At 40.6% G+C, this 26,592-nt stretch overlaps 1 protein-coding gene across 1 annotated transcript in view; it reads left to right on the top strand.

Moving 5' to 3' along the window:
• MYOG (myogenin) overlaps positions 1–21,778 on the top strand; it is a 27,609-nt gene extending 5,831 nt beyond the window's left edge. The window contains exons 2-3 of the mRNA XM_073557247.1: positions 10,711–10,789; positions 19,296–21,778. Coding sequence (XP_073413348.1) covers positions 10,711–10,789; positions 19,296–19,417 — 201 coding nt within the window. The 3' untranslated portion in view covers positions 19,418–21,778. The remainder of the gene's footprint in view (positions 1–10,710; positions 10,790–19,295) is intronic.
• The last annotated feature ends 4,814 nt before the right edge of the window (positions 21,779–26,592 follow it).

The following is a 26,592-nucleotide window of genomic DNA, read 5'->3' as shown; positions in this document are numbered from 1 at the left end:
TCACTTGTCACTTTGATCCCCGAAGCCAGTGTAATCTCACTGTAAAAAATATTAAAATAACAAGCAACCGATATACTCCCTGATCCACAGAAATCCACGAGTGTCCCACGCCGATCTCCTGCAGTGAATCACTGAGAGGTTACTATAGTTCACTGGTCTCACTTTATGGCAAAAGCTGCGTGGGAACTTTCTCACACAGCAATGCCAAAAGTGAGACTAGGGACTATTTTTTTACAGTGGCGGAGGAATACAGTGCGGAAGGATACCTACCTCCCATCATTGTATTCCTGGGGCCCCTAGAGAGCGGTCGCATCAGCTGATGCTGCTGTTCTCCATGAGAGATCGTCGTGGGACACTCGTGGATTTCTGCGGATCAGGGAGTATATCGGTTGTTTGTTATTTTAATATTTTTTACAGATGACACTGGCTTTAGGGATCAAAGTGACAAGTGATGGTGAGTATGTACTCTATGTTATATGTACTGTATGTCTATATGTATGTATTGTATGAATGTATTGTATGTAGTATGTATGTAGTATGTATGTTGTATGTCTGTAGCATGTTTTATGTATGTTGTATGTTTGTAGTATGTATGTAGTATGTAATATGTGTGTATGTATGTTGTTTGAATGTAGTATATATGAAGTATGTATGTAGTATGTATGTTGTATGAATGTAGCATATATGAAGAATGTATGTATGTTGTATGAATGTAGTATATATGAAGTATGTATGTAGTATGTATGTATGTTGTATGAATGTTGTATATATGTAGTATGTATGTAGTATGTATGTATGTTGTATGAATGTAGTATATATGTAGTATGTATGTATGTTGTATGAATGTAGTATATATGTAGTATGTATGTAGTATGTATGTATGTATGTTGTATGAATGTAGTATATATGTAGTATGTATGTAGTATGTATGTGTGTTGTATGAATGTAGTATATATGAAGTATGTATGTAGTATGTATGTATGTTGTATGAATGTAGTATATATGAAGTATGTATGTAGTATGTAGTATGTATGTATGTTGCATGAATGTTGTATATATGTAGTATGTATGTAGTATGTATGCAGTATGTATGTTTTTTTTTTTACATTCAACACACTAGCCGGATGATGGGACTACTACTGTCCCATCATTGGCTAATGTGTCAATCACTGTCATTGTAGCAGGCATAGCCCGATGGGACTTGTAGTCCCATCGGACGATGCCTGCACACACACACAACCCCCGGCAGGCCCGCTCAGCCCCCTGGCAGCCCGCACAGACCCCCCGGCAGGCCCGCACAGACACCCGGCAGCCCGCACAGACCCCCGGCAGGCCCGCACAGACCCCCGGCAGCCCACACAGACCCCCAGCAGGCCCGTACAGACCCCCGGCAGGCCCGCACAGAGCCCCGGCAGCCCGCACAGACCCCCGGCAGGCCCGCACAGACCCCTGGCAGGCCCGCACAGACCCTCGAGAGGCCCATACAGACCCCGCCCGCACACACAGACACGCACAGTGTCCGCCCACGCACCGCCCACACTCTTCCCCCTCCCGAACTGGATGTGCAAGGAAAGAAAGGGCTTTTTTTTAATTCCGATATTTCTGTCCCATTGAATTGCATGGGTTTCCGGTATCGGAATGGGCGATACCCGATACTTTTTGGGTATCGGTCCAATCCAACCCGATCCGATATTTCACGATATCGGATGGTATCACTCAACACTAATCATGACACGTACCCGCACAGACAGGGTTTGCGGAGCTTAGATTAGGACCTTCATCACATATGGTCCTTTATATTTTATAATGTACATGTGAACCCATCACCTGATCCCAACGGGAAGTTAATGGATGGCAGATTGTTTTATCACAATTCTACATCTGCTTCTACACTGTTGATTACCAATAGCTACAGATGTAGTAGGCGCCAACTTAAAGAGGTATTCCAATCTCTAAGATCCTATCCTATTATGTAGTAGGTGGAACAATAATAATATTAGCAAATACCTCCAGTTATAAATGTAGTATAGTTTTTCTGATTTACTATGTAGTTTACCCCGTGTGCAGGACATTACAGGACCTTAGGTATCCATGGTTACAACCACTCATAAAGCATAATGACAGTTATTTTGTTGTTAGTGCTTGTAATCATGGATACCTAAGCTACCGCAATGCTCTGCACAAGAGGTAAGCGACATAGTGAATCAGAAGAACTATAAAACATTGCTAATTGGACGTATTTGGTAATATTATTACACCTACTACATATTAGGAAAAAATCTTGGAGAAGGGAATACCCCTCTAACCCCTTCATCCCTTAGCCATTTTCCGTTTTTTTGTTTTCATTTTTTGCTCACCTTTTTCCCAGAGCCATACCTTTTTTCTTTTTCAGTCAATCTGGCCATGTGAGGACTTATTTTTTGCAGGACAAGTTGTACTTCTGAACGACAGCATTGATTTCATCATATAGTGTACTGGAGAACAGGAAAAGAAATTCCAAGTGCGGTGAATTTGCAAGAAAAATGCATTTCCACAATTGTTTTTTCTTTTTTTTTTTTTTTTTTTATACCATGTTCACTAAATGCTAAAACTGACCTGCCATTATGGTGCTCCAGTCATTACACGTTCATAGACACCAAACATGTCTAGGTTCTTTTTTATTTAAGTGGAGGAAAAAATGAAAAGTTTGTTAAAAAAAAAGTAAAATAGCGCCATTTTTCCAAGACTCCATTTTTTGGCATCTGGGGCTGGGTAAGGGCTTATTTTTTGCGCACCCAGCTGATGTTTTTATTGCATTTAATTGCAATGTTTCGGCGACCAAAAAAATGTAATTCTGGCATTTTTAATTTTTTTCTCACTATGCTGTTTCCAGATAGGATTGAATCTTTTATATCTTGATAGATCAGTCGTTTCTGAACCCAGTGATAACCAATATGTGTATTTTTGATATTTTTTATTGTTTTATTTTGAATTGGGGTGATTTGAACTTTTATATTTTTAAAAGTTTTTTCACTTTTTTACATTTGTCAATAGTCTCCTTAGGAGTCTTAAAGCTGCGATCTTTTCATCGCTTGTGCTTCTGCCCTGCTATGTGTAGCTCATCTACTATGAATGCCGGCCAATGGACGCCGCTCATAGGAGATCAGCAATGACACCCACAGGGGTCTCCTGCAGATCCCCGGTTTTCATGCCAACTCATCGGCGTCCTGTGATCATGTGACAGGGGTGTCGAAGGGCAGGGTTTGTGAAGAATTTCCGGTGCGAGCATGTTAAATGCCGCTGTCAGAGATTAACAGTTAGCAGTTAGCGGCACATGAAGGTTGATTAAATCAGCTGTCATGTGTCGGAAAAGATGTGGGCTCAGCACTGGGCATGTGACGTATGTATACGTCATATGTCGGGAAGGAGTTAATGGTTGGTCACTACAGTAATAGCGCACCAGGCCATGGCAGTCTGCACCATTTGCGCAGTGCAACCATTCACATTGAATCAGTGGCGCACTATGTAAATCGCATTGCTGCTCCAAGCTATCTCTGTAGTAGTCCGCAACCATCAATTGGCAGCTGATACATCTGTCCAAAAATTACCCAATCCATTACCTTATACTACAAAAGTATACAGCATGTGCAGTAAGTCTTGTCCGAACTTTTAACCCCATACACTTAGTTATACAGATAGAATGCAGAGCACTTTTCTGGCTACATGATTTTTACACAAAGGGCTTTTTGGATCAGTTTCCTCCAAAATTGTGAAGAATTCTCTACCCCCACTGTGAAGGTGAATGGGATTGAATCTCCATTTTTTGCTTAGATTTTTTGTAATTTCCATTCAGATATATACAATAATTACAATCCTTTCTAAAGCGACATTACCACTCTCGACAATTGTGACCTATCCACAGGACTTGCTTTACTGTCTGAAGTGATATTACCACTTTAGGGTATGTCGGAAAATCTCATAGTCACGTCCTGCTCAGACAAATGAGTTTACAACTCTCCTTTATGAAATATCTATATCTGATTAAGGGCTCATTCCGACGCGCACAGTATACGTACGCGCCGTTTGTTAAAATCGGATCACACGGTCACAGCACAAACTATTATTTTCTGTATTTCGCCTATTCAAGATTATGGGTGCGCTAAAAAAAAAATCGTATCATCCATAATGCATTACGAATACATTGAAATGACTGGAATAGGAAATGATATTTAGTCTTTATGTATAAAAAACAGATTTCATATGGATGTAAAAACGCACACAGGGATGACATGTTTAGATGGCGACAGATGGATAAAAATCGTACCGGGTGAAAACCGGATCTTTTTTCTTACGGCCATCTGAGCTTGGCCTTAGGCTGATTAATTCTAACCATGATAATAATTCCTTCAACTTATTTTTGCTTCATATTCATAAAATTTTACAGGCGCAGGAATATAAAGATGGCTACTAAAGGCTTCCTTATGGTTCTAGCACAGACAAGCCGGACAATAAATCCCTCCCCGTGTAATGAGTGACAGTCACCGGCTGTGTGTGGCGCAGTGATTCATCCACCGTATGGATGAGCGAGCGGCGCTGCGGTCTCCATCTTTTACAGTTTCACTTTACATAGACATGTGCATCCATTCATTCAGCTAGTTACTTACGTATTCATTACACTGGGGGCTGCACGAACATGGAGATTTGTAATCATTGATCTGGAGTAATATTCATACATCTGTAGCAAGTTCATTCCACATGTAAGAAAAGACAGCCAACCAACAGTGGGGTAATGGTGGACTCCTGTGTGCCAGGGGTAATGGTGGGCTCCTGTGTGCCAGGGGTAATGGTGGGCTCCTGTGTACCAGGGGTAATGGTGGGCTCCTGTGTGCCAGGGGTAATGGTGGGCTCCTGTGTGCCAGGGGTAATGGTGGGCTCCTGTGTGTGAGTTGTAATGGTGGGCTCCTGTGTGCCAGGGGTAATGGTGGGCTCCTGTGTGCCAGGGGTAATGGTGGGCTCCTGTGTGCGAGGGGTAATGGTGGCCTTCTGTGTGCCAGGGGTAATGGTGGGCTCCTGTGTACCAGGGATAATGGTGGGCTCCTGTGTGCGAGGGGTAATGGTGGCCTTCTGTGTGCCAGGGGTAATGGTGGGCTCCTGTGTGCCAGGGGTAATGGTGGGCTCCTGTGTGCCAGGGGTAATGGTGGGCTCCTGTGTGTAAGGGGTAATGGTGGGCTCCTGTGTGCCAGGGGTAATGGTGGGCTCCTGTGTGCGAGGGGTAATGGTGGGCTCCTGTGTGCCAGGGGTAATGGTGTTCTCCTGTGTGCAAGGGGTAATGTGGGCTCCTGTGTGCCAGGGGTAATGGTGGGCTCCTGTGTGCCAGGGGTAATGGTGGGCTCCTGTGTGCGAGGGGTAATGGTGGGCTCCTGTGTGCCAGGGGTAATGGTGGGCTCCTGTGTGTGAGGGGTAATGGTGGGCTCCTGTGTGCCAGGGGTAATGGTGGGCTCCTGTGTGTGAGGGGTAATGGTGGACTCCTGTGTGCCAGGGGTAATGGTGGGCTCCTGTGTGCCAGGGGTAATGGTTGGCTCCTGTGTGCCAGGGGTAATGGTAGGCTCCTGTGTGCCAGGGGTAATGGTGGGCTCCTGTGTGTAAGGGGTAATGGTGGGCTCCTGTGTGCCAGGGGTAATGGTGGGCTCCTGTGTGCCAGGGGTAATGGTGGGCTCCTGTGTGCGAGGGGTAATGGTGGGCTCCTGTGTGCCAGGGGTAATGGTGTTCTCCTGTGTGCAAGGGGTAATGTGGGCTCCTGTGTGCCAGGGGTAATGGTGGGCTCCTGTGTGCCAGGGGTAATGGTGGGCTCCTGTGTGCGAGGGGTAATGGTGGGCTCCTGTGTGCCAGGGGTAATGGTGGGCTCCTGTGTGTGAGGGGTAATGGTGGGCTCCTGTGTGCCAGGGGTAATGGTGGGCTCCTGTGTGTGAGGGGTAATGGTGGGCTCCTGTGTGTGAGGGGTAATGGTAGGCTCCTGTGTGCCAGGGGTAATGGTGGGCTCCTGTGTGTGAGGGGTAATGGTGGACTCCTGTGTGCCAGGGGTAATGGTGGGCTCCTGTGTGCCAGGGGTAATGGTTGGCTCCTGTGTGCCAGGGGTAATGGTGGGCTTCTGTGTGCGAGGGGTAATGGTGGGCTCCTGTGTGCCAGGGGTAATGGTGGGCTCCTGTGTGCAAGGGGTAATGGTGGGCTCCTGTGTGCCAGGGGTAATGGTGGGCTCCTGTGTGCCAGGGGTAATGGTGGGCTTCTGTGTGCATTATTTATGGGGCACATTACATCTGCATGAATTATTATGCATTGGATCTTATTCGTCCCTAGGAGAAACAAACCCTGAGCGTGTATGATAGAATTGTCATATAAATGGAATCAAATCCGCAGTTATCGCAGCACATAATTCCATTCCTCTAAAATCCACTTCTAGCGTTCTCTCAAAAAAATACATTGAAAACTGCATTGTGTGATTTCACCCGGTACAACATGTTCACACGCACAAAAATTTTGCAAACATACAGTATGAATATTGGGTTTGGAGAAGCAATGCCTGTACCCTGTGTGAACAAACCCTTAATTTGTGCTCATAACCAAATAATATTAATTTCACATGTTTTTCATTACTTCTTTTCAACAGCGTTTTGGTTGTTTTTTAATTTTTTACATTTAGAACATGTATTTTTTTCTTTTATTTTTTCAAGCAATTTTTAGAATCCAATGGGAAATGCAGCAGGAAAAGATGCCATACCTAAAGAATGCCGATTTATTAAAAAAGCAAAAACACCAATGGTCGCCAAAACCTATAACCCTTTCTATATTTCTTTATTAAATCAAAAATAACATCTGATTACGGCATTTTATTTTTTTGTCACCTAAAGATAACATTGTGAAAAAAAAACAGAAACCATGAAAGATGCCACCAAAACGCTGTGTGTGCATCCAGCCATCATTTCTGCTGTTATTTTTGTTACTTTTGCTATGTTGTTTTTTCCGTTTATACACAGAGCTGTGTTCATGTTCACCATTCTACTAGTCGTCCTTGTAAATTGAAAGGTCACAGACATACTACTGCATTTTGGAAGGTCCGTTTCACGCTCTGTTGTTATGGCGGCACCTAAAAGGATAAGAAGTGAAATTGTTTTATTTTTTTATTTTTTAACCATTCCAAACTATGTAAGCTAGATTGTGAAGTGTGAACGAGGACGAACACAGTAGCGGAGCACATTTCTCTCCTATTTTTGACTCCAGGCTGATCTTATTCAGCCACAATTGAACACTGTAACATCATGTATCAGTACATATTTGTGAATGTAGACAATGATGCTTTTTTCAAAACTTTCTATTACAAACTTGCGATAATTTTAAGACTTTGTACTATTTTTTCTTGAAAATCTCTGAAAGTTCCCCTTGCCCGTATTTGCAAAATAGATTCCTGCTTCAACTTTGATGCATATTTATCTGATTAAAATATACTTTTTTCAGATTCTACCAGTTTCAATCATTCAGTTTATTCATGAAATGTGATATTAGCATTATAGGTTACCGTCACACGAGCGTATGTTCTCTCATGTGAGAGAATCGGGTTGATTATGCACTCTGATCAAACTCTGATTAAAATGTAGTCATAGTGTGATCCAATTCTCTGAGATATGGAGAAGATGGAGAAAAACCTGTCTCCATCTTTTCCATTCTGTCAGTCTGTAAAGATTGGGCTGCACTCAGATGTCACCTAAGTGCAGTCTGTTTAGCAGCATGGACTCATTCAGTTGCATAGCTGAGTCTGATCCGAATATCAGATGAAACTCAGGTATGCTGAAATTTTTTCCTGGGACTGGCTCTGTCAGAGGAAAAAATAAGATATGTGCACTACTCCATAGACTAACATTGGTCCGAATGAGATCTGATGTTTTGTCGGATCACACTGTAACTGAAAATATGGTTATGTGCACGAGCCCTAATAAGTATAGATCAGATATTACTGCCTCCTGAAATCCTCATTGACTCATAGACCTCCAGCTCACAAAGGGATGGAGAGGAAAGGTGGAGGAGCAAAGTCACTCAGGCAAATAGGCAGATCAGTGATGCAGCTTTCCAGTAAGAGTCTCATCTCATCACAGAGCTGAATTTACAGCTACTATGCTTACCACTACATTGACAAAGGAGGATAGAAATGCCTCATGTCATTGTGTGTTGTAAACGGGAGCCTTCAAGTCATATTTTACTATTCACTTTTTGCTTTTTTAAGAACAATAATGTATATATTTAAATGCAAAAACATATACCAACAATAATTTTGGTCAGATACCCATCTTAAATGGCAGCTCAAATACAGCAATACAAATAAGGAGAAACAATGAGTATTTGTTGCCACAATTGTATAAAAAAATATATAATTTATTAACAAAATGTTATACACAATTCTCGATTCAATATATATCACATTGGTTACATGGGTTTATCTTCCAATATTGTGACTAAATCCATAGGTTTGAGCACATACGGTTAAATGTTACCATTGCATACAAATTCCATATATCTCCATAGTGGAAAAAATGTGCCAACAGATATAGTGAAAAAGAGGGGGAAAACTTCCCAGTGCAGTGACTATCGCATGTCTGCTAGACACTATATCGCTCCATATAAACAATATGAAATGTAAAAGTAAGAGTTAACAAAGAATAACTAGATACGTATTTCCTGAACGAAGTACAGAGAGTGCTTTGAAATGGTGCCCAGACTGCCCCTTTAAGAGAGACTTACCTGCTGCCCCTGCAAGACTTTCAACTCAGGATCCGTTTTAACTGTGGGTGCCTCTCAGGGGCCACTTTGGCCTGTGGGGCCCCTCAGGGTCCGATTTGGTGGGCGGGGCCACTCTGGGTCCGATTTGTTGGGTGGGGCCCCCAGGGTCCGATTTGGTGGGCGGGGCCCCTCTGGGTCCGATTTGGTGGGCGGGGCCACTCTGGGTCCGATTTGGTGGGAGGGGACACTCTGGGTCCGATTTGGAGGCCAGGGTGGCTCAGCCTCCGATTTGTAGGCCAGGGTCGATCAGCCTCTGATTTGGAGCCTGGGGTCACTCAGCTTTCGATTTGGTGCACTGGCCCTTTAAGACTCATTTTGGTGCGCCGGCCCTTTAAGAATCACTTAGGCGCGTCGGCCGTTTAAGAGCCAGTTTGGCGCACTGGCCTTCTAAATCCACTTTGGCGCACATTCTCTCTCAGGGGCATGTGTCATGTGATGAAGCTAGATTTGCATTTGTGCTGTGGGTTTCGCTTTAAGAGCTGATATTATCTGCCAGAAACTCTGTCCTGGAGAGGTCATGTAAAGTTCGTAGACGTTGGCATAGTAACTGGGTGTGCCTGCGCATATCAATGAGCTTAACTGCCATTTCAATCGCCTCAGGGCATGTTTTGACTGTGGCAACATTTTCCCATTGAAATGCATTGAGGAAAATGTTTTTTCAAACGCAAATTGCACAAAATCTACATATCCGATTGACACGAAAATTGCTTAGTACACCACTCGTGGACGCTGGCTTCGAAACGATACCTCAACGGAGTCTATGCGTGTAGCGGTTCGGGCCGCATTAATTGCGGAAAATCAACTGAATAATTATAATAAGAAGAAGCAGAAGAAGAATAAGTTAGCAGCGTTCGGATTACAAAATAGTGCTTTTTTCAAAGCACTATAATTACCAATAAGTGTTAGGAGGTCCCGTCTTGACCCAGGTCACATACCCCGACGTGCGTTTCGCATACACAAGATGTCGCTTCCTCAGGGACGTGGCCTAATCTGGGCCTCAGTCCAGTATTTATAGTGAACCATTCCGGTCGCATGACCGTAAGTGAAATAAGAAGTGCGCATGCGTGGAACGCGGAAATGCCTCACTCATGCAGTTCAAGCCTCGGTTTCAGCACACAGATCCCGGTCACGTGAGGGGGATGGCGCCAAGCACACCACCACGCAACACAGGTGCGGCGTCACACCGGGCATGAAAAAAATGAGGCTGCACATCCGCGATTCCATATACAAGTGACAGTATGAATTCCCATAAGTGCGCCGTGCGAATAAATATTATAAATTTTATAAATGCATACATCCATATATCCAGAGAGAATATTACATTTATATAAATAAATACACAAAAAATATATATATGTGCATATTTTCCACAAAGATAGGGAATGTATATGCAGAACATTCATTGATACTGACATCCAAAAAAGAGTAAAAAACAAATATGCATTGGACACAATAAATTAAACAGCAAAATACCGGGAGAGCATATAATATAAGGTTTATAGCTGTATATCCCCACATTCCAAAGTGAACTAAGTTTCACATATAAATATTATTTTCCATCATTATTATAAAGCAAAAAACACTCAGTAACCAGGGTATTAACAATCTTCACAGCCATGTATTTTTCTCAGTTCTTGTCACTCTTCCCATCAACGAGAAATCCCCTCAGCCATTGCTCGAACTGTAAATGTACGCATCCATCGCACACTAACAAATAAAGATAAAAAACACAGACTAAGACACAAATAAAAAAATACTAATGGTACGAGCTAGAGACAGAACTAGGACCCTAAGAAAAAATATGATGTATTTATGTATATACATAAAATAATATACATATTTATTTATGTATGTATTTAATTTGCCTACATGTTAATTTTTAATTTTTTTCTTTTATACTTTTAGGTATCAAGTGAGTGTGGATCAAACTCCTCTTCTTGCAGCCCAGAGTGGAACGAGTCTGATTTTAGCAGTAGCCAAAGCGGTAAGTAAGGAGATTTAAAAAAAATTGTAGAAAACTATTAATGATTTGATAGTGTCAGAATATTATGAGTAGAATAAAGAAACTACTACTATAAAATATAATGAAATCCAACACATATGAAAATTAAGAAAGGTTACAGGATTACATTTACTAACAGCTTGATTTTAAGATTTGTTTCAATTTTTTTATATAGATCATTTATAGGAGGCAGCCCACATCATCGTACATTGTTAGTTCCCCTGTAAGGCTGTGTGCCCACGATGCGATTTTTAAGCGTTTTTGCCGTGATTTTCGGTGCGAAAACGCTGCGAAAACGTTTAAAAATCGTGTACAGAACGCCCCCCATGCATTCCTATGGCATTCCGCACATGCTGTGCTAATGCTGCGTTTTTTTCCGCGGCGGAATCGCATCACGGAAAAAAACGCAGCATGCTCATTCTTTTTGCGGAATCGCAAAGAATTGCCACGATTCCGCACCCATAGGAATGCATAATAACCGCTTACTTCCCGCATGTGGCTATGCCCACCATGCGCAAAGTTTAGCGTCTCATGTGCGGATGGTACCCACGGTGTGGAGGAGAGGAGACTGTCCTCCAGGCCCTGGGCACCATACCCCTGTAAAAAAAAAAGAATAAAAAATAAAAAATCGGGGTATATTCACCTTCCGGCGTCCCACGCTGCATTCCCGGGCCACAGCGTTCCCAGTAATGCCTTGCGGCAAGGACCTGTGATGACGTAGTCTCGCGTTACTCTAGCGGTCTCGCGAGATCACTATAGCAACGCGAGACCAACGTCATCACAGGTCTCGCAAGGCATCGCTGGTAACGGGAGCGTTGCTGAGGCTGCGTGGGACGTCGGAAGGTAAATATACCCCGATTTTTTATTTTTTTATCATTTTTAACATTCTATCTTTTACTATTGAGGCCGCATAGGCGGCCTCAATAGTAAAAAGCTACTCACACTTGTCAAACACTATGTTTGACGAGTGTGACCAACCTGTCAATCACTTTCCAAGCGATACTTCAAATCGCTTGGAAAGTGCTTGAATTTCGCACGTGAAAATCGCGGCAAAAACACAAACATAATCGCGGTAAAAGTGCACAGAAAAACGCGTGTTTTCTGGAAAGGAGTCCGGTTTTGAGTGTCTGGTTTAAACCGCTACTTGGGCACATAGCCTAAATCCTATTTTATACGGTTAATATCAATAAATAATTAGTAGTATACAAGAAAAAAGTCAATAAAACTGCTCAACTGAATCCCTCCATCATTCTTCTTCGTACATAATAGCAATATAACATTACTCCAGTTTATGCCAGTCATGAATGTGACCAGTTTACCAACATTAGATCAGTAAACATAACAATTTATGACTGGGTCATTCCATACACACATACAATTATGTATTGACTATTGTGATCAGATCTTATAAAACAATTGACATGGTAAAATGTAAAAAAAAGTTTGAAATTAACAATACAGAAATAATTGACCATAGATATAACTTTAAAGTTTAACCTTCAGCACTGCTCTGTTTTACTTGCAACCTGAAGATTTAGCCATATTAGCCATCTTAAAGGCCATTAAGAACTGTCTTTTGTCACCCAGCCACTAAATTAGCTATTCAAGTCTGCCATGTGTAAGTGCTTCCTTTGAGAGCCATGGGCAGACATATAGCTTGTGCAGCTGCATCGGGGTGCATTTTTAGACATATTTTTGCATATGGGTCCTGACCAATGCACTATGAAGCCTATGAACCTAGGAAGATAAAGGTTTTGTACCAACATATGAAGTCATCCTGTTTCCGTAGGATAGGAAATAACTTCCTGATGGCCAGTCCATCTACTAGACACCCAATGATATAGAGAGCATAGCCCCATCTGGACAGAGCAGAGGTCAAACATGCGCGTCTCCGCCCCATTTATTCTCAATAAAACCAACGAAGATAGCAGAATGAAGCACTTAGCGGTCTCCGTCAGTGATGGGGCCCATACATAATTCTCACACATTGGCTCTTTGCTCACAGTGTCCCCTCTGCTGAGTCTTGTTGGCGCCAAGAATGGAGAGGTGGTCACTAATATGCAACTCTATCTGTTTTCTTATACGGGAGTGAGAAAAGTAGCTAAGCTTCACCCCTTTGAGACCTGTATCTAGCAAACATTTCTGGACTATCCAGTGGTCATGCCAGAAATATTTCAGATGAGAGATATGCACCTACTACAAGAGGGGACTTATTTCAAACTATCAAAGATATAAGGTATAGATAAATTCATGCTGTTACTTACAGCAAAAATACAATTTTTCAATGATGATACCATACACCAGACTTCTATCCCCTGTTGAACCAGGTGTACCATTATTTAGTGACTTTTTGGAGCAACTGTCAACTATGAATTCAATGGACTTGAAAAAAACAAAAACAAACCTTACACTCCACATTTGAACGTAAATGTATACCCAATCCTCATTTCTGTCCTGTAGCATCTAGGACTCTCATTATGGACACATTTCAGAGCATCATGGAAAAAGAACTTAAAAATCTTCTAACTACCAAGTGTATCACAACTTGAATAAATCTGAGAGGTTAGGATTGGAAGAACTGAGTGATAAAACCAATATTGTGATACCTGTTAAGGGGGGGATCAGTGGTGATTCTTGACAAAATGCAGTACAGGAGAGAGAGGTTTTTTGTATATTGTCAGATCAACTTATTTTCCTTCTTCTCACACTGATGTGAGAAGTAAATGAGTGGGAGATCTGCAAAAGGGGGTTCGATTGGGATCATGGATGATAGGTTATCCGAATATCTACTTGTGGATTTCCTAGTATGCACGCACTTCCAAAAAACACAATATGTTTCCACCTCCTCTACACTCCATAGTAGCAGGCAGATATAATTGTTCAATTTGGGAAGTATCTCAACCAAGATTATTTAAATTTGCGCTTCACGACGGAGTAGCACACAAATGTAGCGTCATTTTTAAACATTCTCCTTAAAGGGAATGCAAATAATGGCATAATACTCATCTCACTTTTTTGAAAACCAGTCTGCGATAATTCAATCCTATATTTGGGGAGTTGTTGCAATTCTCATGTTACCCTCAATTTACCTATTGGAGAGTTTACGAGAGAACGTCAGGCCTGTACTGCTGATAGTGATTTTCATGGCAAATGTTTCAACAGAAAAAAACACCTAAAATACTGTGGCTATCAAGACAAAACTCTTAAAGGGCAGTAAAGATTGCACAGAATAAGCCTTGGAGTGTCCTGTTAACCAATCAAACCCTAACTAGGAACAATCTACGGAATGTGTCTGGTTTAGGTACCTTTTCTAACCCCTGGAGTGTGGACTATCACAGTATTATTGATTGATTACATAAATATCAACCGATGAAAAATCAGGATGAAAAAATTATCTCAAATATTATCCGACAGGCTTAACCGTGTAGCCAAAACTGCGAGTAATATCTTTCCGCTAACCGCTTTAATACGACTAACATCATGACTGCCAGATGGTTGGAAATGAAGGGTTCATACAGATGAGGGGGCAAAAATAATCAAAAATTATACGCCACCACTCACCTGTCCCATCAACGCATCCCCCCATCTGTATTCCGCTTCCCTTTCCAGCCACTGATGATATGGCAACTGCTCTCTTTTGTGTTGAACACACTGTTGGAAGTCGAGCAGCCAAACCTGTCTGAAGGATTGTGAACCTCGCTTAGTTGAAGTACATTTTGAAGTTATATAGAATCATAGAGTCATAGAATCGTAGAGTTGGAAGGGACCTCCTGGGTCATCTGGTCCAACCCCCTGCTCAAAGCAGGATTCGCTAAATCATCCCAGACAGATGTCTGTCCAGCCTCTGTTTGAAGACTTCCATTGAAGGAGAACTCACCACTTCTCGTGGCAGCCTGTTCCACTCATTGATCACTCTAACTGTCAAAAAGTTTTTTCTAATATCTAACCTGTGTCTCCTCCCATTCAGTTTGATCCCGTTGCTTCTAGTCTTTCCTTGTGCAAATGAGAATAAAGATGACTTATCTTAAACAATGATTTATGTGGTTTACTTGGCTGCACAACTACTTTTATCGTGCACTCTGAGTCGCAAAGTTACAGGAAATTTTGAACAAATAACTGGAAATACATTTTACAATGAATTAATTTGTCATTTAGAATTTGACCCAGTCTTGTATAGAGCTATATAATACATCGCTTCTATCTAATAATTAACATACAGCACGTTCACAAGAAATAAAGGGACGAAAGAAAAAAATAAAAACGTCTGTTACATTTGCCACAGGTAACATAATTAATTTAGTACAAAATCCATGGAAAATGTATGCATGGAGCATCTGACTGGATTTGCATGAGAACAAAGTGTAAATGAATTGTTTTTCTAGCAAAGGTCGAAAATGTGTATTTTATGTTAATGGATTAAATAAGAACAGAAATCCCTCCAGGCTCTGAGCTTCTGTATTACAAATGATATGCACGGCTTAGAAAATCACATGTCCCCAATAAAACGGGTTGTGAAGGTCATACTAGTAATAATGTGCACTAATACAAAGTGCCAGCCAAAGCACAAACGAGTAATAAAGAGTCCGCTATGGCTAAGAACTAAGACCTGGCTCTGAGGACATCTAATAATACAATTTCCAATGTCATTTCTGATGGGAAAGAGTTTTGTGCTGGGAAGGCATGAGCTAAGATATACTTCTACAGAACAATATATAGCATGTGTATTGGTTTACAAATGCCAGGATCCAGATGTAATTAATTACATTTTCTCCTTAAAGTAAAGCTTCAAGGTATTATCTAATATATCAAGGAATTACCTTGTGAATATATATATATATATATATACTGTGTATATATAGATAAATATACATATATGTGAATATTTACATATATTAGACAGTTATTTCAAGAATGCTGAAAAAGACAAAATTCTTAAAAAATATAGAAGTCTTGACAAAATGAACAAGAGACATAAATCATATTAATACTTGATGTGAGAGCAGTTTGCCTTCAAAGCATCAATTCTTATAGGTACACTTGCACATTGTTTTTAAAGCAAATGAGCAGGGACATTGTTCCAAACATCTTGTTGAAATAACCACAGATCTTTTGTTGGCATAGAGGCCAATCCTCCTTCTGTCTTTTTATGTAATCTCAGACAGACTTGATGATGTTGATTTCTGGGCTCTTTGTGGACCATATCATGACGTCCAAGACTCCATGTTCTTCTTTATGCTGACCATATTTATTAAAGATATTGGCTGTATGCTTGAGGTTGTTGTAGAATAAATTTGGAGCCAATCAGATGCCATCCTGATGGTATTTAATGATGGATAAGTATCTGCCTGTATTTTTCAGCATTGAGGACATTATTATTATTATGCATTTATATAACGCCGTTTATTCCATGGCGCTTTACATGTGAAAAGGGGTAAAATAGGCAGGTACAATAAACATGTGTAAGACAAGGGACACACAAGTACATAAGGAGAGGGGACCCTGCCCGCGAGGGCTCACAGTCTACAGGGATGGGTGAGGATACAGTAGGAGAGGGTAGAGCAGGTCGTGCGGTGGTTCTGTAGACAGAGGATCATTGCAGGCTGTAGGCTTGTCGGAACAGGTGTGTCTTCAGGTTCTTCTTGAAGGTTTCCGTTGATGGTGAGAGTCTGATGTGTTGCGGCAGAGAGTTCCAGAGTATGGGGGAAGGACATCATTAATCCTGCCTGAATCCCCACCTACAGCCTCAAACTTATAAAGAACGTCCACCATGCTTCACTGTTGCCTAAAAACATTGATTATTGTATCGCTTTCCAGATCTTTGCCAGCAAACTGCTTTCACATTTTGTGTTATCGGTCGATAACATATGCTGCCATTTTCTGCACCCCAATTCCTATCTTTTTGTTCATAATTGAGCATCTTGGCCTTATTTCCATGCAGACGGTATGGTTGTTTGGCAGGCAATCCGTCAATGAAGACCAGTTCTGGCAAGACTTCTAGATAGTGGATAAGTGTATTCCATCCCACCAGTTGCTGCCAGTTCTGAGCTGATGGCACTGTTGTACATCTTCCAGTTTTGAATGGAAATAACCATGATGTGAGTTTCGTCTTCTGCACTAAGTGTCCATGGACATCACGCATGGTGTTGCATAGCACCAGATACCACCGCGGACGGACAGAAATCAACAGTGTTGCAATTTTTTAAAAAGACTTAGGTTGGGTCATAATCACATTCAGGATGCACTGATGTTATTCTACCACTACATTTAGTGCCAATTTTTTGGCAGCATGCTCTAGGTTTGGCATGTTTAGGAAAAAAAAAGCATTTGTGAGCAAAAAAGCCTGATAAAAATTCATGAAAATCTAGTCCATTCTTCATGTCCGTGTACATAGACGTACCATCCATGTGACAATGTGTGTGATCGTTTTTCATACATCTACACTAAAAAATTTTCATGATGAAATATAGTTTCCTAGATTCATAATGGAAATGTAGCTTTAAATATTGGAAGCCCCTCAGTTGTTCTGTGTGGGATCTGATTTTTTTATGTCTCATTCGAGACCCAGAAGAAAGTAGTGGTAGTTAGGCCAAGAGAAAAATAATTAACTGGGTAGAAATTCAAAAACAGTAATTGTAAGTACACAGTGCTATATGATATGATGATCATAATATAATAAGAGGATAAAAACTTTGATGGGAGGAGGAGGAGTGCTTCTTTAATTTGAGATCAACATGATGTTGGGGTAGAAGCCCTGATTTCAGCTATGCGTCACTTACTGGGTTTCTTGTTGTAGTTTCAATAAAATCAGTGTTTTATCAGAAAGATATTATCGCTAGAGGACTAGTTTCTCAAACCTTGTAATTTTCCTGCTTTGTATAACCCAGACTCCACCACTGATTAGTAGCTTTCTGCCTATGCACAGTGAAAGTTGCCAATCATTAGTGTGGGTGGAGTTATACAGAGCTCAGCATTCAGAGAACTGGTAGATCTGCAGCAGATAAAATGGTGATTTCGTCAAAATAGCAGCAGCCCAGTAACTTACACACCACTACAGTATAATCAGAATATCTGCCCCTACATCATGCTACTCTCAGATTACATAGCAAAAAAAAACTAGACAGATTCCCTTTAAAGTTATTTTCAAGTTCACTTTAACCAAACACCATGTCAATAATGATACATATTGCACTGTCTATTAACCTCCTGTCTATGGAGATGGTGAGCTACAGGAAATGGTATTAAATGACCTATAAATACACAGGTAACATTGCTTCCCTGACTTTGGAATTAGGAAGCGCTACTTGTAAATCACCTCAGGAAGTGATTTCTTGTCCTTTGATTGACAGCTGTCAACATCCATATAGGTAGCCTATCACAATACTAGCAATGAATATTTATGTGTCCAGAGGCCACTGGAGAGAGCAGCATCTAGAAAGACTGGTGGCTAAAGACAGCACACCATAGATTGCTGGTCCCAAAATGTTTCGCTCCAGGCTTCTTGACATTCTGAGGATGACAAGAAAGCTTAGAGTTGTAGTTCTCCTGCACCTAGAGCTCTAAAGTTGGAGACCAGTTACTCGTGAAGCTCTTTAGTGTATTGTAAAAATACCTAGCTCTACAGTCATTGATCAACAAGTGGCAATGGATTTTGATGGCTATCTGTTCACATTTCAGTGTCGTTCTCAGACCCAGCAATTACAGACCTCATAGTGTCCTGCTGAGCGGTGATATTTGGCAGCTTGGGCAGAATGCCTCAGGTGTAGCATGCACTCATGGCATGCATTTTGTTATATTCTATAAAGTGAAAAAAACAAACACTTGTAAACATTCATGAAAACTATGGGGGCGATTCATCTAGACCAGTGATCTGATCTGTGGTGTAGGGAACTCCACCGCTCTTCAAGAATCTGGAAAGCAGGAGTCGCCAAGCTCTGTCACTCCCGGCTCTGCCCACTTTATCGGAGCTGGGGCAACAATGGCGTGAAAATATCAGAAGTTGCATTTTTTTGCGTAACCTTGCTTCGCGCAAGAAAATTGTGATCTTTCAAAGCTTTTTTTTTCACCAATAAACCTTTGATGAATCATTCCCCATGTCTTTTTCAAGCTTGAATAAAAGCTATTAGTGAACAAAAAGCCTAAAAGTTTAGTTTTTTACCAAAACTGAACATTTATGCATCTAGCTGTTTGTAATTAATGTTTAATTATCTGTACTTTGTAGATAGTTGTCTTTACTTTTGTATTGAAGTATTTGTTTCAATTCTAAGCAATTTCAAAAAGCCTAAATTAATGGTTTAATGGTTTAGCATTGGATGAGAAATGAATATATTTTATCTGTGGGGTATTTTTTATGTAATGACTGTATTTTATTTCTATGGCACTTGAATAAGTGCGATGATGAGGGACCTAGAAAAGTGATCCTCATCAACCATTATACTTTCACACCTACTTCATTAATGGTTGGAATATTTTTACTTTTTTGTCTTTGCAGATCATCTTTTAAGTGATGACTCTTCTGAGCAACGAGACATCACCTCACTATCTTCCATTGTTGACAGCATCACATCTGGAGAAGTGTCCATTACCTATCCAGACCAGCATATTGGGAACTAGACACTGAACACATATTTTATTGTTCACCTTGCTTAAAGTTATTGCAAGATCAGGAGTCTGTCGATTTTTATAAAAAAGATTTCCTAAGGAACAAAAACAGATAAAATACATTTACATTGGGGGTTCAATAGCTGTTAGGAGACTTTTTAAAACAGAATTAATTCAATTATTTTATAACTTTATTTGTCCGACCCAGCTATTTTCGGTAGGCAATGTAACGATTACTGTAGACTACTGGTTCTTTGGACAGAGAACTCCCATTTCGTCTTAGTACCACTCTACATCCATAATGATGTAGTTTGCACTTGCTCCTTAAAAGTTTTTGGTGTTTTTAAAAAATGATGTGTTCTACTGAGATTCAGCACTGGAGCATGTACCAATCATAAATAGAACTGGAACGTAACGTCTAGAAATAGACATTTACTGATCTGCTACTTGGGGAAGCTCCAAAAACTGCTCCGAAGTTGCCTAACAAGATTCTGTGTCTACGTTTGGCATATGGCTCAGGAGCACTTCCCACAATATACACTGATTTTCACATAGACTAATATATTTTATGCAGGTACCATATTTTTCAGACTACAAGACGCACCTTTCCCCCTTAAGATGAGGCTGTATCTTCTAATCCAAATTGAGTGGGGTCCCAGGGTCGCTGCTGCAGGAAGTTTCTGCTGGTGGTGGCGGCAGGAGTGGGACAATGCTGTGGGTCCCAGGCTGGTAAGAGGCCCCGCACTTTCCAAGCTTTTCAATGAGGTGGACGCCATAAAAATGGCCACCGGAGGCAGTGTATGCACATGTTGAGACTATGACATTGAGATCTCATTTCCCGATCAATGCACCTCCTACCAGCCTGGGGCCCGCAGCATCTCCTGCCTCTACCACAGCTTCCTGCAGCAGCTGCCCTGAAACCTGAAACCCCACTCTACTGTGCCGCCCTCCACATAAGCTACCATAAAAGCAGATTATAAGACGCACCATCATTGTATTAAAAAAATCCTATTTTCCTCCCCTCTTATAATCCGGTACGTCTTATAATCCGCAAAATACGATAGTCCAGAAGAAATGAAAATATGTAGCCTGCATTGAAGTAGAGAACTGTATAATAGTGTGGCTTTAGGGGGTTTTATGAAAACAGAAAAAAACTTCAGCTTTTTTCCATAAAAAAGTGCTTTTATTGTTCAAAGGTTGTGCCTGGTATTGCAACTCAGCCTCATTAAAGTGTATGGGATTATTCTGCCATACCACACAACTTCAGGATAAAAAAAACACATTCCATTATTCTTACCTTATAAACCCCTTTAAATGCTTGTGCACATGACCATATTTTTGGTCTATGTGCTATCTGACAAAACATCAGATCACAGCCAGACCAATGTTATTCTACGGGGCCATGAAAATGTCTGATTTTTTTTTTGGACAGAGACGATCAGTGGAAGAAAATCACAGCATGCCCAAGTTGGATCTTATTAGATCGCACTCAGCCATGCAAGTCTATGAGCCAGTGGAAATCATCAGACTGCGCACGGATGACATAGGAGTACAGATTGATTTTCACGGACTGACAGAATGGAGAAGCTGGAGTAATTATTTCTGTCCATCTTCCCCTCATCCAGGAAAATTGGATTACGCTGTGATCACACTCTGATCAAACTCTGATCCAACTCTGATCAGAGTATGATTAGCATAGCCAACCTGATTCTCTCGGATGAGAGAATATGCGCTTGTGGGACCCTAACCTTAAAAGAAGATGACAAAACTTTGCAAGATTCAATCCAAGATTTTTAGGATTAGATGTATAGTATCTTCATGGAGCAAAAAAGGGAATTTTATATTTTTTTTTTGCTTTCTAAAAGCTCCAAAGCTTGTGGGTTGGACAACTTTTTTATGTTAATTAAAATCAATTATTATTATGATATGAATGACTATCCCTTTTAGGGTCATATTTAAAGAACTGGCCTGTAGCATTGCCAAGATAAGGCAAATTATTTAATTAAATTATTACATTAAAATAATATTACACCTAATTAATTTAAAATAAAAAGAGATCATTTAATTTAATTTAAAAATCAATCCAGGTTATATTTATTAATATTATAAAGAAACACCAAGAGACATTTTGTGATTTGGATAACGGAGATCAATACTTCTGATGAATTCCATCTTTTACTATAAGAATGTTTTGTAATATATATTTTCGTAGTCGTTTTTATTAAAGGGTGTGCTTTTCTTCAGAAATAAACATTTTTTTTATGTTCGGTGGGGCCAATTTTTTTTATTTGATAGTAATGTGGTTTGACCAATTTAAATGTAACATGATTTGACCTTCTTTTTTATTAAATGTGTGGGTTTGCCATCCTTTTATTTTTGCTAACTTATTTGTATGGTTTTTTATTAAAGATTTTGTTTGAATATATCAGTTGTTGTGGACATCCTTTATGTCTTTGTGTAAAGATTTATGATGATTTTTCGATAATATATTGGTGATTTCATCATTGATCCTTCTACTTCTTATTAGTACTAGATCACTTCTAGCTGAAGTTACAAATATGGCAGACCTCCAGTATGTTAGGAGATCTGCAAACATCCAAAAAAAGTGGAGCATACCTTTATAATGTATTTTTGATAACATTTCCAGAAATAGGTATGGTATATTGTATATAATTAGACATATAGGAAAAAAATGAAACAGAATAAGCAAGAAGATTATGAATGTGGTGCCAGTACACAGGTTGCAAGTTGCAATCCAACAACCTATAAAATATAAAAGTCCAAAAAAGTGGTTCGCACTCAATGCTTGATTCTAAAAGGCAAAGTGGACATTTTATTGATTCATGTGAACAGGTGACTACGGTTTGTGGACCACAGACAAGGTTACAAGCTAGTCTACATACACTCCTCAACATTGATATCACAACATCAAGAAAGAAAATCTGTGGGATATTGGAAATCACAGAATGGATAGACATATTAATCATATCTAAGGCTAGTTTCAGACTAGCCTTTCTGGGCACAGCACAGGGCCGCTGCTAAGCCCCGTCCCCGGCCGCGCCCCCTCCTCTCATCTCCTACTCCGATCTCATGACTGTGCATCCGATCAGCGTACCCTATACTTAGCGTTGGGTGCACTGATCGTGCGCTGGTCTGATTTTTCTGGTGCTGTGCCCTTTTGGCGCTGCGCCCAGTGCGCAAAAACACGCTGTGTTGCATTTTTGTGCGCTTGGCGCAGCGCCAAAAGGGCGCAGCACCAGCAAAATCAGACCAGCGCACGATCAGCGCACCAACGCTAAGTAAAGGGTATGCTGATCGCATGCACAGTCATGCGATCGGAGGAGGAGATGACAGGAGGGGGCGCAGCCAGGGGCGGGGCTTAGCGGCGGCCCTGCACTGCGCCCAGATACGCTAGTCTGAAACTAGCCTTAGTGATAAAAAAGTGGAAACCACATTTTTGAAACAATTCGATTTATTTAATAATAAGTATGAGCACCACAACCAGAAATAAATGCACTTAAACATTTTGGCATGCTATCAGTGAAGTTATTAATCCCTTTCCGACATTGGGCGTAATAATAAGCAGATGTTTGACACCCTGCCTTTGATGTGGGCTCTGGCAGTGAACCCACATCTTTCCAGGCACATGTCAGCTGTTTTGAACAGCTGACATATGTTCGGAATTGCTGTGGGTGGAATCGCGATTCACCTGTGGCTAATAACGCGTTAAATGCCGCTGTCAAACGCTGACAGTGGCATTTAACACGCGTTTCCGGCCATCGCGGCGGAAATCCTGCCTATTACTGACCCTGTCATGTGATCGCTGGTCACCAATAGGTTGGCATGACAACCAGAGGTCTTCTGCAGACCTCTATGCTTGTCACTGCCAGATTACTGTGAGCGCCGCCCAATGGTCGGCACTCATAGCAAGTCAGCAATTCTTCTACATACAAGAGATCTGAACATTGCCTACTTGTAGCAGAGCCAATCAGGTTATGGCAGCTTCTAGTTTCCCATGGAGACTATTGAAGCATGCCAAAAGTAAAAAAAAATGTTTTTAAAAAAATAAAAAATGTATAAAAGTTCAAATCACCCCCCATTTGCCCTATTCAAAATAAAACAATGAAAAAATCAAACATACACATATTTGGTATCGCCGAGTTCAGAATTGCCAGATCTATAAGAAAAGAACCCAATCGCTAAATGGCGTAATGAGAAAAAAGTCAAAACGCCAGAATTAAATTTTTTGGTCACCATACACAACAATAAAATGCAATAACGGGCAATCAAAAGCTCGTATCTGCACCAAAATGGTATCACCCCTGGCAGCTCTCTTTGAAATTCTGCAGGACACAATAGCACGTTTATGCCACAGCTGCTCATAGTAGTTCGAGAAACATGTGTCTTTGTTTTGTTATGTTGAAAAATGGCACCAGATACACTCTGGAAAAATGGCCATACCATACCACTAGTTTAACAACAAAATGCATGTATACTTGTAAGTATAAGTGGAAGTAAGACTAGATGTTTTTCACCTGTCTCAGCTCTTCCTCCTTGCCCATTGGCTGATGCCCCATCTGCTGTGCTCCATGTTAGGTTTTACATGTGGCCTGGCATGTCTCCATGATAACATCTACAGTACCTAGACCTTCCCTATTTCTGAGAGTTAAACCAGAACTGAGTCTTACAGACTTCTGTTCAGAATTCTCACTTTATCCAAGTTCTCAGTTCCTGATGTTTCCCCCGACTTCTGTGAAGTCTTCAGAATTTCAGCAAGTTAACTTATTCTTTGCTCTCTGCTTCTTGAACTGTTATTGATGTTTGCAGTACCAGCACCTGCAGCTGTTTAACCAGCTATCTGCTGTGAACATCCTGAACTGTTGGAGAATGTTAGCATTACCTAAACATCGATGTCTGCTTCAGACCTCTCGTCTTGATACTTCTGTCCTTCCGCCCCTGTGACTTCCTAAATGTTCTGATGTGCTAGTTTGTCTGCTGTTCATATTGCCAGTTATCAGAGTCATCATCATACCATATGCCTGGTTGCCTTCTGTGCTAACATTTGGGGTCCGTGTGTCCACCGTGACCAGAGGCATCGTGAATCCACCACACCAGGTAAGCCTAACACTAGAGGGGTCTGGCTAATGTATATTATGCCCCTCCTCACCATCATAAGGCGTTTGCACAATATTGGGCATCCTGCCACAAGTGTTTCAGTGACCTCTCCCATCACTCTCAAAGGCTATCATATGGTAGAGCAAAATAGCAACAGAGACTGGAATGAAGGCCTACCTTCTTCAATGATGAGTCCCGCTATTGATTTGGATACAATAATAGTTGGAGATTGGTCAGGAGACCACGCTGACGATGCAATGAAGAGACTTTCTCAAAAGGGAATTTCACACAGGTCCTACCCCTGGGTAGAGTGACAAAATGTGGGGAGGCAGTGTATGAAAGCCAGACTCCAATAGTCTTAATTCCAGGTACACAGCTCGGTCTTAAACTGATTTGGTCATGGTACTGGTGTTGCAGCTAATTTTTTTAAAAAGTCCCAGGAGCCATTTTTAGCACGACAATGACAGTCTGCATGTTGTTCATGCTCCTGTGAGCACCTTGCATGACCTAAACATACAACCATTGCCTGCAGCATCTCCAAACTTGTCCACCATTGATCACATATGGGACATCAGCTGTCTGCAATTGCAAAGGGAGCTACTAGCAGTGGATCTTAATTTGCCCAAGTGCATTCAGCATGGCAGAACATCCTCATCCTCAGACAACCATTCATAACCTCATTGATAGCAGCCAAGGAGTGTAAGAGTGTGTATTTCTGAATGTCGCGCTTATACTCAATACTGAATAAATGTTTTAAAAATATTCTTTCCATGTTTTTACAATTTGCATATCATTAATGTCTATCGATCCTATGATTTCCATAATTCCACAACTTTTCTCTCTTTGTATTGCAATTTCAATGTTGAAGAGTGTTTATAAACTGATTACAACAGTGTCTTTGCTTGACAAAGGCTCAGTTTAGCCGCATCTGTTCACATGGGCCAATAAAATATCAACTTTGCAATTTGAAATAAATGTTGAAGATTGTATATACAACACATTTTTATAATTACATAGTGCAATGCATCAATCAGAATAAAAAATAAATATCAATATATTGCAGAATTACCCATATCAAACACATGGATGTGGTGAACAAATAGCAAAGACGTATAAGCAATGGTGATACAAAGTTAAAAAATGTTTTTATATTACATAACACCATAATACTGATATTGGTTACAATCTTTGGAGCATGCTGCTTTGAGAAACATAGGACGCTGATATCATCAGATTATTCACATTTGGGTATATCCTGTTTTTCTTCCATGTTTAATGAGTAACATACTGTTGATTATAACTTACTTGTGATATGAACTTGGATATTAAGACGTTATTTAATATTGTAACATCATTGAATACAAAGTTTGGGGTTTCTTTTTACTATATGTATGTATTTTATATGGGTATCATTGTAACATATTAATATATTTTTTTCTGATTAATTAATTGCACTTTATAATTATGCAAATGTGTTTTAGCTATATAAACTATATAAACTAGCTTGTAACACTGTCTTTGTTTGACAAAAATAGACGCCGGGAAAGGAAGTTGTTCTGCTCTCTCTGGAGTCACGACAAACCAGTAGTAAGGATAAAAATGTAGGTTTATTTTTTTATTTGTCTACTTGTTTCAGACTCCATCAACTCCTTCTTCAGGACAATCATGGGAACATCTGATGTTCGGGGTGCTGAGCCTGAATAATAACACTTGGAGAAGTTCATGTTCGGGGTCAGTGCACGAACACTGTATGGACTTTACTGCTCAGGTTCACGCATCTCTATTGAAAACCACTTGACCATCAGAAATATAATCATAATGGAATGACCACCATCCCATCTCATTTTTTTTTTAAATTTGAAGCTTCCTTCAGCCATACTTTTCCTTGCATAGGTGAAATTTTGTATTACATGCCAGCTATTAAAATACATGGCCAAACAAAAATTACATGGATGTCCTGGTCTACGAGAGTTCCTCTAAGAAGTCAATATTAACAAGCATATAGACAATGGACTAATACTTTAACATCTAACTGCTAGTGCTACATTAAAATAACAAACAAAGAAGGGTGA

This window comes from Dendrobates tinctorius, unplaced genomic scaffold, assembly GCF_039654945.1.
Source record: "Dendrobates tinctorius isolate UK_male_01 unplaced genomic scaffold, ASM3965494v1 ptg000246l, whole genome shotgun sequence".
NCBI classification, from domain to species: domain Eukaryota; kingdom Metazoa; phylum Chordata; class Amphibia; order Anura; family Dendrobatidae; genus Dendrobates; species Dendrobates tinctorius.
Note: the sequence above shows the minus strand (reverse complement) of the source record. Positions and strands in the feature narration are given on the sequence as shown.